General features: G+C 41.2%; 1 protein-coding gene across 1 annotated transcript in view; it reads right to left on the bottom strand.

Moving 5' to 3' along the window:
* LOC131725027 (izumo sperm-egg fusion protein 1) overlaps positions 1-12,814 on the bottom strand; it is a 45,909-nt gene extending 33,095 nt beyond the window's left edge. Inside the window, exons 1-2 of the mRNA XM_059018359.1 lie at positions 12,797-12,814; positions 12,444-12,533 (exon numbers count right to left, since the gene is read on the bottom strand). Of these exons, the coding sequence (XP_058874342.1) occupies positions 12,444-12,528 (85 nt within the window). The 5' untranslated portion in view covers positions 12,529-12,533; positions 12,797-12,814. The remainder of the gene's footprint in view (positions 1-12,443; positions 12,534-12,796) is intronic.
* Positions 12,815-14,213: the final 1,399 nt, after the last annotated feature.

Genomic DNA, 14,213 nt, shown 5'->3' with positions numbered 1-14,213 from the left:
TGCCACCACTAACCTTCGACCAGATATTGTCTTGTGGTCTGGATCAGCACGCCTTATTCACCTGGTAGAGTTAACAGTGCCATGGGAGGATGCTGTAGATGAGGCGTATGAGAGGAAGAAACTGCGGTATGCTCAACTAGCCACTGAAGCGGAACAGCGAGGATGGAGAGTCCGGGTTTACCCAGTGGAAGTGGGTTGTCGAGGATTTGTGGCACACTCTACAACCTGGTTTCTTAGAGACGTTGGATTCAGTGGCCAAGAGTTGCGTCGCACAGTGAAGAACTTATCTGAAGCAGCAGAAAGGAGCAGCAACTGGCTGTGGTTGAGACGGAAAGATTCTGGCTGGATCTCAAGCACAATAGAAAGAAAGAAATGCCGATGTACAAGTAAGTAAGCTGGGCTGAGTTGAGTGTGGGGCCGGAGGGGGGTGATGCTGGGATGCCAGAATTACCGTCGAGCCCTCTTGAGGTGTCGTGGGCTAGTCGACGAAACACTGAGGATGGAAGGTGCCCACTTGAAGACCCCAGAGATGTACCCTACTTAGCTCAATCCAGACGGTTGTCATGCTGATGCGCTGGGGAGGCCGCACTGTGGTTGATCCCCGGAGCTAGCATCGCAGCCGTTGTGTGTGCTGATGCGCCAGGGAGGCAAAATAAGCTGATCCCTGGAGCCAGCATTACACTTCAGCCATCAACACCAGACAGAAGGATATCTACATCATCATACGGAAGGAAACGTAAATGGATGGAGACACATATGGATCACATTAGTTTACTGTAAAGCTACGTCTTAGTTGGTGCTTATCTTGGCGAGAGCCGAGTTCAAATCAGCATGAAGTTTTAACATCTACTCTCGTGTAATGGAAATCTTGTTGCATGATCTTGGTTAGCGGTTTGTAAATAACTTTTCATTTCTTTGAGTACTATTGGGAGGATCTCATTCGGCCCAGGGATTTGTTTATTTTAAGAGCTCCTAGTCCCTTTTTATTGGGCTTCCAAGCCATAGGCTGGGGAAGCCTATTGTTTTTGTTAGGATTATTATTATTATTTCTTTTCTGCCAAAACATGCTCAAAAACTCACAAAATTCTGTACACTGGTAGATGCCTATGGATGATAGTCGGTGATATTCAGCAAATTTGCGCAAGTCACATGGTTTGGTAGCCATATTGGATTTTGCGGAATTTGTTGAAATGCCTATGCATCTGAAACCGCTTATTGCAGAGTTCTGAAAATTGCTATACATGTTGAGGAATAGTCCATGATTAACTGCTGTTAATATGAAGCTGATTGATTGGTTCTGTGGTTTGGCAACAAAATTGATTAATGTCATAAAATTACCATTAAAATATAAAATCAAACTTCAAACATCTTCTTCTCTGAAACCGCTTATCCGATTGAAACAAAAATTGGAATAAAACATCTCAGCATGGTCATCTGTTACGCTTGTTCAAGGGAAGTTGCTACTGTGAAAATCATGGCGTCCACGCTGCATGACATCATCAACATACGCAACTGGCTATAAAACTGCCTATAACTTATCGGCTGCACCAAAACGCACAATATTTGACACGGATGTTGAGGACTATGATGTTGTGTCGTGGTCAATATGGCGGCCTTTGGTCACATGATGTGGCAGCCATCTTGGATTTAATGAAAAGTTTGGACAATATTCAAAAGTCTTCTTCTCATGAACGGAAATTAGTACAGCTGTGAAAAATTCTGTACATAGTGCGCTCATGTCCACGGTTGATTCTACTTAAGGAAAAATGGATCGGTCACATGGTGCGGCAGCTATGTTGGATTTTGCATAAAACACTTAAATAACAACTCCTCATGAGCCCTTTGGCTGATTGACGTGAATCTTGGGTATATGTTATCTTTGTACTGTCCTCTAAAAAAAGCTAGTCAGGAACAGTTCCTACTGAACAAACATGACCGCCATGAGCCAATCAATATGGGTGAAATGGCAGTTTTGCTCTTTTCTCAGCCTGAAATAACACATTCCCATCACTGGGGTCAGCTGTGGCCATTAAACTGAGCAGTCTTTGAAAAAATATTTCTAAAAGCAGACATGTTTTTTGTATTTCTTGCATAACAAAAACGAAGGAGAAAATACAAACTGCAAAGGGACAGAAAGTTATATACTGCCCTTTTGGATGACTGTGCTGGCTTTAATAATAATAATAAAGTTTCCCATTGTTGGGTATTATAGATTTTGATGCTGCAAACGTTTTAAATGGCACATATAATTATGCTGAGGTGGAAAGTAAATGAAGCTGCATCAGCAGCTTTTCTGTCAATGTTGTTTGAGTAGCAGCTACTTAAAAAATCTACAAATTATAATAATAATTAAATGTGCTGCACAACAAAACAAAGTACACATTTATAAATATAATAAATCTAAAAAACATAATACACACACTAATAATAATAATAATTAGGGCTGTCAATTAATCACAATTAACTTCTGCGATTAACGCGTAAATGTATTTAGAGATTAATTATTTTAACACGCGTTAATCGCATTGCTGTGTATTGAGCCTTTCAGCACACTGTACTTCAATCCAGGCTGCAGCAACATTGTATTGAGTGTCTGAGTGCAGTTATTGTTTAAATAGAAAGTTAGTCACTGAACCTCTTCATGGAGCAAAGCACTAAAAATGAATAGGATTTTTTTTTTTTTTTTTTTTTTTTTTTGACGGCTCACTGGACAGAAAGACGCTTACTTGGATACTGTCAAAGTGAGTTCCAGTATCAAACATGAGTACATCAAGTCTGCTGCGTGCTGAAAACGTCTTCATGTCTCAAAATACACTAGCAGCTCTTTAACAATAACAAATTAAACCCACCAGTCTCGACAGAAATGCAGGATCGCTGCAAGCCCTTATCAAGCTAAGTATAATACTTTATTTTATTTCAGTTCACAATCACATTTAAAAATATACAGTATATCTTATGTATTATATTTTCTGATCTCTGTATGCTGCTGATCAAGCTTGAACCGCACACTTTATTGTGTTGGTTGTACTTGTAATTTCTGAATTATTGCCCCTTGTAAATTTGGGTGGTGGTTAAATAAATACATAAATAAATACATTTGAAACAATTTTATTTACAGTTAAGGATAATAAAAACAATAGCATCAGTAATAAAACAAATTTAAACTAGATGGACATAGTAATTGTAACAATTTAATATGCGATTAAAACCGAGATTAACTAAGATTAATGTTGTAAGATTAATGTTAATTTTTTAAATCGCTTGTTTTATATAGTATGGTTAAGCTCTGCTAAAGGTCAAATTTAAAGCTGGCTGTAAAACTTCCCATAATTTCTTATTGACTGCAGATAGTTGTTATATAACATGCAGAGTTCTGACTGAAGCCAAAATGAGCATAGATGATCTAAGTATGATTATCTTTTACTCTTGTTCAAGGGAGGTTGCTACAGCAAAAAACATGGCTGCTGTGGACCAATGAAATTTCAGCATTAATCTTTTTGCACATATTGCAGTATATGTCAGTGGTACAACGTAGTAGTATGAAGCTTTGTATAATAGTACAGAACTATGAAAAGTTGATGTTTTGGCCACATTTTCGCGTTTCATAACAGGAACACTGTTGCACGTAAACACTTCAAATTACATAGAGTTGTACAACCCTACGTGAAGTAATGCTCACAGTTGAATGAAGATGATTGATCACATGGATTTCACAATAACTGCTTGGAAACCGTAAAGTTGTTCGCAACTCTAGTTATTATTATTATTATTTTTCTTTCTTCCGAAACCTCATCGCAGGCTTATGAAATCGGGTGTGTAGGTAGGTGGCTATGTGCAGATAGGAGGTCAGGTGTCCAAACTTGCGCAAGTCACATGGTTTGGCAGCCATATTGGATTTTGCAGAATTTGTTAAAACGCCTATGTAATCGGAAACCGCTTACTGCAGAGCTCTGAAAATTGCTATACATGTTGAGGGATAGTCCATGATTAACTGCTGTTAATATGAAGCTGATTGGTTATGTGGTTTGGCAACCACGTCGATTAATGACAAATATGAAATTATCAAAATTCAAACATCATCTTCTGTGAAACCGCTTATCCGATTGAAACAAAAATTGGAATAAAACATCTCAGTATGGCCATCTGTTACGCTTGTTCAAGGGAAGTTGCTACTGTGAGAATCATGGCGTCCACGCTGCATGACATCATCAACATACGCAACTGGCTATAAAACTGCCTATGCTGCACCAAAATGCACGAAATTTGACACAGATGTAGAGGACTATGAGATGTTGTGCCATGGTCAATATGGCGGCCTTAGGTCACATGGTGTGGCAGCCATCTTAGATTTAATGACATTTTTTGTGCAATTTTCAAAAGTCTTGTTCTCATGAACGGTAAAATAGAACAGCTGTGAAAAATTTTGTACATAGTGCGCTCATGTCCACGATTGATTATACTTAAGGAAAAATGGATCGGTCAGATGTTGGATTTTCCGTAAAACACTTAAACAACAACTCCTCATGAGCCCTTTGGCTGATTTACGTGAATCTTGGGTATACGTTATCTTTGTACTGTCCTCTAAAAAAGTTAGTCAGGAAAAGTTCCAACATAAACAAACATGGCTGCCAATATGGGTGACATGCCAAATTATACCCTGAAATGACACATACCCACCACTGGGGACAGCTTACCATGGAAATTGAGCAAAAAAAAATCTTAAAAGCAGCCATTTTTTTTGGCGGTGTCTGTCAAGAACCGTTTCACTAACTCATGTAACTTAAAACACAGTAATTACACTGGAAAGGCTGGCGTTACAAAACTACACATTCTCTCTCACACACACACCAAGTATTACAAAAAATGACTGAGCTCGGGTAGTACAAGAATGTGTTTGTAACAGGGCGAGGTGCCCTGTACATTTGATTTGTTTATTTATTTTTAGAACGGGGTACCCCTCCGCCCCTGTGTTATTTTGTATTAGTATTATGATTTAGTTGTATTTATATGACGGCGAAGCGCCGGTTGTTTTGTTGTATTTGTTTTGTTTAGTAACGTGGATGGAAAGCCCCATCCACATGGTATTTTAAAACTCGTGCAGAAGGTGGCCATCTCCCGAATTAATTAGGTGATTTAATTTGTTTCTAATCGGGAGATGGTCACCTGTTATAAAAGCCTGCAGCTCTCCATGTTCCAGGTGGGTGTTAGAGAGGAGAGAGCGAGTAGAGAGACGGCGAGTGGAAAAAAGAAAACGAAACTAAAAGAAAACTTAAGTGATCAGTGACGGCTATAGCCCAGCCTGATCGCCTTATTTGTGTTCGTGATTTGTTTTGTTTACCTGTTTTATTTTGCTCTACGAGCAAGTGTGTTTTTGTTTAAATATTTTATTTATCTTTGTTTTTGTAAATAAAAACGACGCGAGCGCCTTTACCTGCAGTACGTGACGTCAGACCACTCAGTCACCCTGTCACATGTGGTGTCCAGCGTGGGATCACCAGCGCCTCCTAGACGCAGGCAGAAGAGGGTACTGCAGCTTTTTTTTTTTTTTTTTTTTTTTTTCTAATTGTGTTTGGAGGAAGAAAAGGAGTGTGAAGATGGGAGGAAGAAGAGGAAGGAGGAAGGGCTGCCAGAAGCAGCAGCAGGAGAGAGGTGAGAGGAGATGGTGGTCACGGGACCCCACCCAACTGGGACCCCCTTACTGGGACACGGAACAGGAGCAGTGGAGAGCTGAAGGGGCCCCCCTGTGTGTCATCTGCAGGGAGTTTGGGCATGACCAGGGGGACTGCCCCTATGAAGACCCCTGCTTCTGGGAAGCCTACACCATGGGGAGGGTGTCCTGTGCATTAGGGTGGTTTTGGCTGCTGGAGCAGCAGACCCCATCACCTCCACAGGCCAAGGGAGAAAAGGTGAGAAGGAAGCAGAGAGGGGACACTGACCTGGAGAGGGAGTCGGTGCGTCAACAGCCCAAGAGGGAGGAGACTGAGCGTCCACAGCCCAAAAGGGGGAAGGTCGAACATCCACAGCCCAGGTACCTGCCAGCAGAGGGTGAGTTCCTGCTGGTGCCACCTCCACCTCCATGGGAGGATGACGTGTCGCTCCCGCCGCCACCAGCAGAGAGAGCATGCCTGCTGGTTCCGCCTCCATCCCGCCACCAGCAGAGGGAGCATGCCTGCTGGTTTCACGGCTGCAGCCAGAAGGGGAGGAGCCCCTGCCGCCAGAAGGGGAGGAGCCCCTGCCGCCTTCGCCGCCAGAAGGGGAGGAGCCCCTGCCGCCTTCGCCGCCAGAAGGGGAGGAGCCCCTGCCGCCTTCGCCGCCAGAAGGGGAGGAGCCCCTGCCGCCTTCGCCAGGAGCAGAGGAGCAGGAGCTGCCTCTGCCTCCACCATCACCACCTGGGGGAGAGGAGCAGGAGCTGCCTCTGCCTCCACCATCACCACCTGAGGGAGAGGAGCAGGAGCTACCTCTCCCTTCACGACAGGATGGACCGGGACAGGAGGCTGGCGGTCCGCAGCTGCCCTTGCACAGGCTGCTAAGACGAGCAAGGGGGAAAACCGCTGGGGCGCAGCGGCTTAGAAGAGGGCCAACCCAAGCACCGCCGCTGGTCCTGGCTCCCCTCCTGCCGTCGCCTCCCGAGGGTCCGCTGCCGCCCTGTCATGCATTGCCTGGGGATGCCAGTGCGCCACCGCCCGGGGCTGCCTGTTGCTCTGCATCGCCCGGGGCTGCCTGTTGCTCTGCATCGCCCGGGGCTGCCTGTTGCTCCGCATCGCCCGGGGCTGCCTGTTGCTCCGCACAGGGTACAGGATACGAGGGAGAAGTGGAGCTCCCGCTGCCGCCTCCATGGCCAGGGGCTCCCCTCCCGAGGGTCCGCTGCTGTATTAGTATTATGATTTAGTTGTACTTATATGACGGCGAAGTGCCGGTTGTTTTGTTGTATTTGTTTTGTTTAGTAACGTGGATGGGAAGCCCCATCCACATGGTATTTTAAAACTCGTGCAGAAGGTGGCCATCTCCCGAATTAGGTGATTTAATTTGTTGCTAATCGGGAGATGGTCACCTGTTATAAAAGCCTGCAGCTCTCCATGTTCCAGGTGGGTGTTAGAGAGGAGAGAGCGAGTAGAGAGACGGCGAGTGGAAAAAAGAAAACGAAACTAAAAGAAAACCTAAGTGATCAGTGACGGCTATAGCCCAGCCTGATCGCCTTATTTGTGTTCGTGATTTGTTTTGTTTACCTGTTTTATTTTGCTCTACGAGCAAGTGTGTTTTTGTTTAAATATTTTATTTATTTTTGTTTTTGTAAATAAAAACGGTGCGAGCGCCTTTACCTGCAGTACGTCCCTGGTGTCAGTTTTTGTTCCTGCTTCTGCCATGACGTCAGACCACTCAGTCACCCTGTCACAGTGTTGTTAACCGATTTTTTTTCTTTAGAACACGACTGCACAGAAGGTACTCGAAAAAAACATCTTAAAGCAGAACACAATCGAAACAATTACACGTGTAATACATCAGCTTTACAAGTCACACGAATACAGTTTGCTTAAAAATCGTCATATAATTATTTTTACGACTGAACTGGTCAAACAGTCACAAATCCTGCATCCGCCGCACACGAAACTCATTTAAAAAGAGGCATGGGGGGGGGGGGGGGGGGGGGGGGGGCAACTTTGCAAGCGTATCTTTCATTAACTATTCATTTTAGATAAAGAATAGGATAGACAGAACTTTTCAGAATCGCTTGCTTTATAAAATACCATTGTAACTGTTCGCATAGATATTAATGGAGAATCACCCCCAAAAGCGGACATTTTAGTATATTTGTAGCTGAGCAGCTGATCCATGATCTCGGGCTGTACATAGATGTTATGTAATTTTTTTTTTTTTTTTAAACGAACGCTGTTGTAAGTGAACAGAAGCCAAATAAAATAAAATAAAATAACTGCACTATTATTTTTAAACCACAACACAATCAAAACAAATGTTTAATACATGAACTTTACAAGTCACACGAATACAGTTTGCTTAAAAATCGTCATATAATTATTTTTACCATAGGCGTAGGAACATATTGGCTAAGTCGGGCTATAGCCCCACTAAATATTTTGACTTTTTTCAATTGCACGCTTTTGTATGATGTCTACGGTCTTTTAGAAAAACGTGCATTTTCAAAACTCAACATACAAGCATTGTCAGTGTATGTAGAGTGTTATATGTATGGTGACTGATTTGTGAATACTTTCTAGCTAAAGCATTTAACTGTAGTAATTTCTTAAAAGCCACGACTAATGTGGTGTTATATACTGCCCCTGGTAAATGTTACATAAAAGCAGTTTAGTAATACTACTTTTAAATTGCAGTATATGTCAGTGTTACAATGCAGTAGACTTATGAAGCTTTGTATAATAGTAGAGGACTATGAGATGTTTTCGCCACATTTTGCACGTTTCATAACACGAACACTAATACAGAAACTGCAAAGGGACAGAAAGTTATACACAGCCCTTTAGATAACTATGCTGGCTTTAATAATAAAAAGTATATCATTGTTGGGTATTATAGTATTTAAGTAAATGGAGCTGCGTCAGCAGCTTTTCTGTCGTACTGTTGTTTGAGTAGCAGCTATTTACAAAAGCAAGTGATAGTTATAATTAAGACCAAACTAACAAAACGACAGTCGCCAATCCTGAATATATGGCAACGAATCTCCCAGTGCATTATTTAAAAGACGTATGGAGGTTTTTTTTTCACTGATCACAATATAACCATTAACCAAGGTGTGCAATATAACTAGCTTATGTGTAATATACATGATTAAGATGTGCAATATAACTGGGCTACTATTGATGTGCAATAATTACTATTTATGCGCAAACTATAATGAGTTTATCAAGTGTGCAATATGATGTTTTTGATTCAGCTGGATATGATGTTTGGGCCAGATGGTTAACTATTGAGTGCTATAATATAACTTTGGATGTGATTTATTATGAAATAATTTGTCTTGGATTTGAGCCAATTGCACCCCTGATATCCAATCGTTACACTATTATCACTTTCTATTACTTTACAAAATGCACATTAAATGATAGTGACATTAAAATATACAAGAACCAATACATGCTGTAGACTATTTTATATTGCAAAATGAAGAATAGGGCACCACACGCTCACACACACACACGCAAACTCCACCAGAGAGCGATTTAGAATTGAGAACAATGTTAGCCTCTTATATGCATTATTTTAAAAGTATATATGACTGCATACTATTTAGGATTTTGTGTGCATCCAAATAAAATTTAAATTGCCTACTAACCAATAATTCCAATATCTGTGCCAAAATCGACACAGTTAGCACAGTTGTGATAATAACGCTTCATCTATAATAACCAATGCGCTTAAATTTCACGATAACTGCTTGGAAGCCGTACAGTTGCTCGCAACTCTAGTTATTATTATTTTTCTTCTCAAACATCATCGCAGAGTTATGAAAACGTATACGTAAGTAGATGCCTATGGCTGGACAACCAGACTGGCATCCCCAAATGAAAAAGTCACATGGTTCGACTGCCATATTGGATCTCGTGGAAATTTTGGGAATTTTTCAAAACTCTTGCAGTTAAAAACAACTTAAGAAGGAACTATGACAATGGCAGCAGATAGTGCAGCAATGGCCTATAAAAAACATATGTTCAATCGAGGTCGATTGAAGAATTACTTTGCCCGCTACGCTGGATTGGCGCCAAATATTCAACAATCTTCTTGTCTTAAACCGCAACGTCAATCGACACCTAAATTGGCACGCATGTTCATGACCAGGTCCTTTCTACCGTTAGTAAAATCCATGGTTTTTCACTAAAAAACATGGCCGCAGCGCGCAAATAACCGTTTCACGACGGCTCTATTTTCATACATTCCTGCATAAATCCAAGGTGCAATACACTACAGTCATGAAACTTTATATGACCATAGAGACTCACGTGAAGTACTGGTGATATGAAAATGACACATTTTGGTCACATGGTTTGGCGGCCATATTGATAATTGTAAAAAAAACTTTTGCAACCCATAACAAGAACACTGTTGCACTTATGCTCTTCAGTGTCAACACAATTGTACAGACCGTTGGAAAGTAATAACTGCTGAAGATTGAAACCAATTGCTCACACGGCGCGGCGGCCATATTGGAATTTACGTTGAAATTTTAACTCCTAGGGTGTGCCGACAGGGTCAAAGTTATAATGGAACATGTATAGGAAGTCATATGTGCTCTATGAAAAACTGTCATTGCCAGGTGACCTCTGACCTCTCCTTAAGGTCAAACGGTGATGTATGACATCAACATACGCACCTGACTATAAAACTGCCTATAACTTCTGATCGGCTGCACTATAATGTATGAAATTTGACATGGATGTAGAGGACTATGGGATGCTGTGTCATGGTCAATATGGCGGCCTTTGGTCACATGGTGTGCCAGCCATCTTGGATTTAATGAAAATTGAGCAATTTTCAAAAGTCTTCTTCTGATGAATTATAAATAGCACAGCTGTGAAAAATTTTGTACATAGTGCGCTAACCAATGCGCTTAAATTTCAAGATAACTGCTTGGAATCCGTAAAGTTGCTCGCAGCTCTAGGGGGAAGGCTATTGTTTCTGTTAGGATTATTATTCTTATTCTTATTATCATTTCTTTCTTCCGAGACCTCATCGCAAGCTAATGAAATCGGGTGTGTAGGTTGGTGGCTATGTGCAGATAACAGGTCAGGTGTCCAAACTTGCGCAAGTCACATGGTTTGGCAGCCATATTGGATTTTGCGGAATTTGTTAAAACGCCTATGTAATTGGAAACCGCTTACTGCAGAGCTCTGAAGATTGCTATACATGTTGAGAGATAGTCCATGATTAACTGTTGTTAATATGAAGCTGATTGGTTCTGTGGTTTGGCAACCACATTGATTAATGACAAAATTACCATAAAAATATAAAATCATCAAAATTCAAACATCATCTTCTCTGAAACCGCTTATCCGATTGAAGCAAAAATTGGAATAAAACATCTCAGTATGGTCATCTGTTACGCTTGTTCAAGGGAAGTTGCTGCTGTGAAAATCATGGCGTCCACGCTGCATGACATCATCAACATACGCAACTGGCTATAAAACTGCCTATGACTTCTTATCGGCTGCACCAAAACGCACAAAATTTGACATGGATGTAGAGGACTATGGGATGTTGTGTCGTGGTCAATATGGCGGCCTTTGGTCACATGGTGTGGCAGCCATCTTGGATTTAATGAAAATTTTGAGCAATTTTCAAAAGTCTTCTCATGAACGGTAAATAGCACAGCTGTGAGAAATTTTGTTCATAGTGCGCTGTGACGGAGTACACCCCGCCCTGAATTATTATTTGTATATATATATATATATGTTTGTATTATTATTATTATTTATTATTATTATTGTATTTGTAGGCAGGCGAACAAAGCCGTCCATCCTATTCATTATTGTGTTTATGTGCGGGCAGTCGAGCACCGTCCGTCTTATTATTTACTGTCTGAGACCAGCGAGAGAGCCGGTCTTGTAATGTGTAGTTGTGGGGATGGGGTTAAAACACCACACCTATAACTCTCGTGGGAATGTGTTTGGAGCCTTAATAAGGTAATTTATTAATAGGTAATTAAGGCTCCAGCCACGAATACAAAAGACCCACTCTCGGCTCAGAGGGGGGGTTGGATGTTCAGAGGAGGAGCGAGAGCGAAAGCGGAAAATAAACAAAACGAAACTAAACAGACATATAGGATCAGTGAAGGCATTTGCCCAGCCTGACCTGTATTGGCTGTTTGATTTTTGTGTTTGTGATTTGTGTTTTGTTTAAGTATTTATTTTACTCTGCGAGCACAGTGTTTTGTTGTTTAAATCTTTTACTTTATTTTTGTATTTAAAATAAAGACTGCGCAAAAGCCACTGCACCCTACCAGCAGTATCTGTTTCAGTTCCTGCTTCTGGCCTGACGTCATCACACACGCTATCCTGTCACATGCGCTAACCAATGCGCTTCAATTTCACGATAACTGCTTGGAAGTCGTAAAGTTGCTAGCAACTCTAGTTTTATTAGTATAACTTCTCAAAAAGCTTGGCAAATGTCTGTGATATTCTTTGAGTGCTGGATGCGGAAGCAGCTATATTGTTTGTTTATGTCCATATTATGTCTGTGGTGAAGGGACTATGCGTATTGCTCAGATCCAACCCCCTTCCCCCCCCCCACCCAGCTTCTCTTGGCTCCTATCGGTCTCATTCGGCCATTGAAAGCTTTTCTCTGCTTTTTCCGGAGAAAAAACGACTAGAGACTTGTGCGTTACGTCTTTTTGATGGACCGGAAAGGGAAAATTGTAATGTCGGACCTGGTCTGACATAGGACCGCAAAGGGTTAAGTTAAAAAGTATCTCTTACCTTTGCAGGGTTCGAATGGGTGTTTAGTTTGACACGGATAAACCACCAGCTCACACGAGTCACAGCTCAATACCTGCTGATGCATCGTACCTGAGAGACAGAGAGAATCATAGAATACAGCTCTGTACTGAGCAAGAGAGAGAGAGACAGAGAGAGAGCAGAGTAGATGCCTTCAATACATCTGCTCCGTTTAGACTGGGAGTTCTAGTACAGATGGGAATGTTCGATATTTCTGTACGTTTGCTGCATTGGCAACAATGCAAGACTGTTTGAAATTAAGAGGAGGACAGAGTGAGAGGATGTGTGAGAGAGCGAGACAATGAGTTTTACAATTTTGTTTTTTTAATACTCACCACACTTATTGGGACATATTCCTAAAAAAAAAAAAAAAAAAAAAAAAAAAACAGAAATCAGATTAATCTTTTCTAGTAATAAAAAAAATCATGAGAGCTGTAATCATTGCTCTGTGTGCTGGATCACACTGCTTTATACAGAAGAGAGCTGTAATCATTGCTCTGTGTGCTGGATCACACTGCTTTATACAGAAGAGAGCTGTAATCATTGCTCTGTGTGCTGGATCACACTGCTTTATACAGAAGAGAGCTGTAATCATTGCTCTGTGTGCTGGATCACACTGCTTTATACAGAAGAGAGCTGTAATCATTGCTCTGTGTGCTGGATCACACTGCTTTATACAGAAGAGAGCTGTAATCATTGCTCTGTGTGCTGGATCACACTGCTTTATACAGAAGAGAGCTGTAATCATTGCTCTGTGTGCTGGATCACACTGCTTTATACAGAAGAGAGCTGTAATCATTGCTCTGTGTGCTGGATCACACTGCTTTATACAGAAGAGAGCTGTAATCATTGCTCTGTGTGCTGGATCACACTGCTTTATACAGAAGAGAGCTGTAATCATTGCTCTGTGTGCTGGATCACACTGCTTTATACATGAGAGCTGTAATCATTGCTCTGTGTGCTGGATCACACTGCTTTATACAGAAGAGAGCTGTAATCATTGCTCTGTGTGCTGGATCACACTGCTTTATACAGAAGAGAGCTGTAATCATTGCTCTGTGTGCTGGATCACACTGCTTTATACATGAGAGCTGTAATCATTGCTCTGTGTGCTGGATCACACTGCTTTATACAGAAGAGAGCTGTAATCATTGCTCTGTGTGCTGGATCACACTGCTTTATACAGAAGAGAGCTGTAATCATTGCTCTGTGTGCTGGATCACACTGCTTTATACAGAAGAGAGCTGTAATCATTGCTCTGTGTGCTGGATCACACTGCTTTATACAGAAGAGAGCTGTAATCATTGCTCTGTGTGCTGGATCACACTGCTTTATACAGAAGAGAGCTGTAATCATTGCTCTGTGTGCTGGATCACACTGCTTTATACAGAAGAGATATGTAATCATTGCTCTGTGTGCTGGATTGCAGGGATATGCTTTCAGTACATTTTTATGATTATTTAAATGCTATGCAGGTGTCAGCGTTTAAACATTTAAACCATATCTACATACACTCTTTATATTACATTCTGATGTATAACGACAGCCCTGGTTAGTATTTCTAAGCAAATTAACCCTAAATAAACAAACAACATTTCAACATCACAAAGATTTAACTACAAAGTAAAAAAAAAAAAAAAATGTACACACCAAAGGATATACTGAAATATTTTATATTTAAATGTCCAACGGTTGTAATTAAAATGGTCATTGCAGATAGAAAAATGGGATAGTATAATGTTTTTAGAATAG

This window comes from Acipenser ruthenus, chromosome 59, assembly GCF_902713425.1.
Source record: "Acipenser ruthenus chromosome 59, fAciRut3.2 maternal haplotype, whole genome shotgun sequence".
NCBI classification, from domain to species: Eukaryota; Metazoa; Chordata; class Actinopteri; order Acipenseriformes; family Acipenseridae; genus Acipenser; species Acipenser ruthenus.
This window is presented reverse-complemented; position numbering and strand designations above follow the sequence as displayed.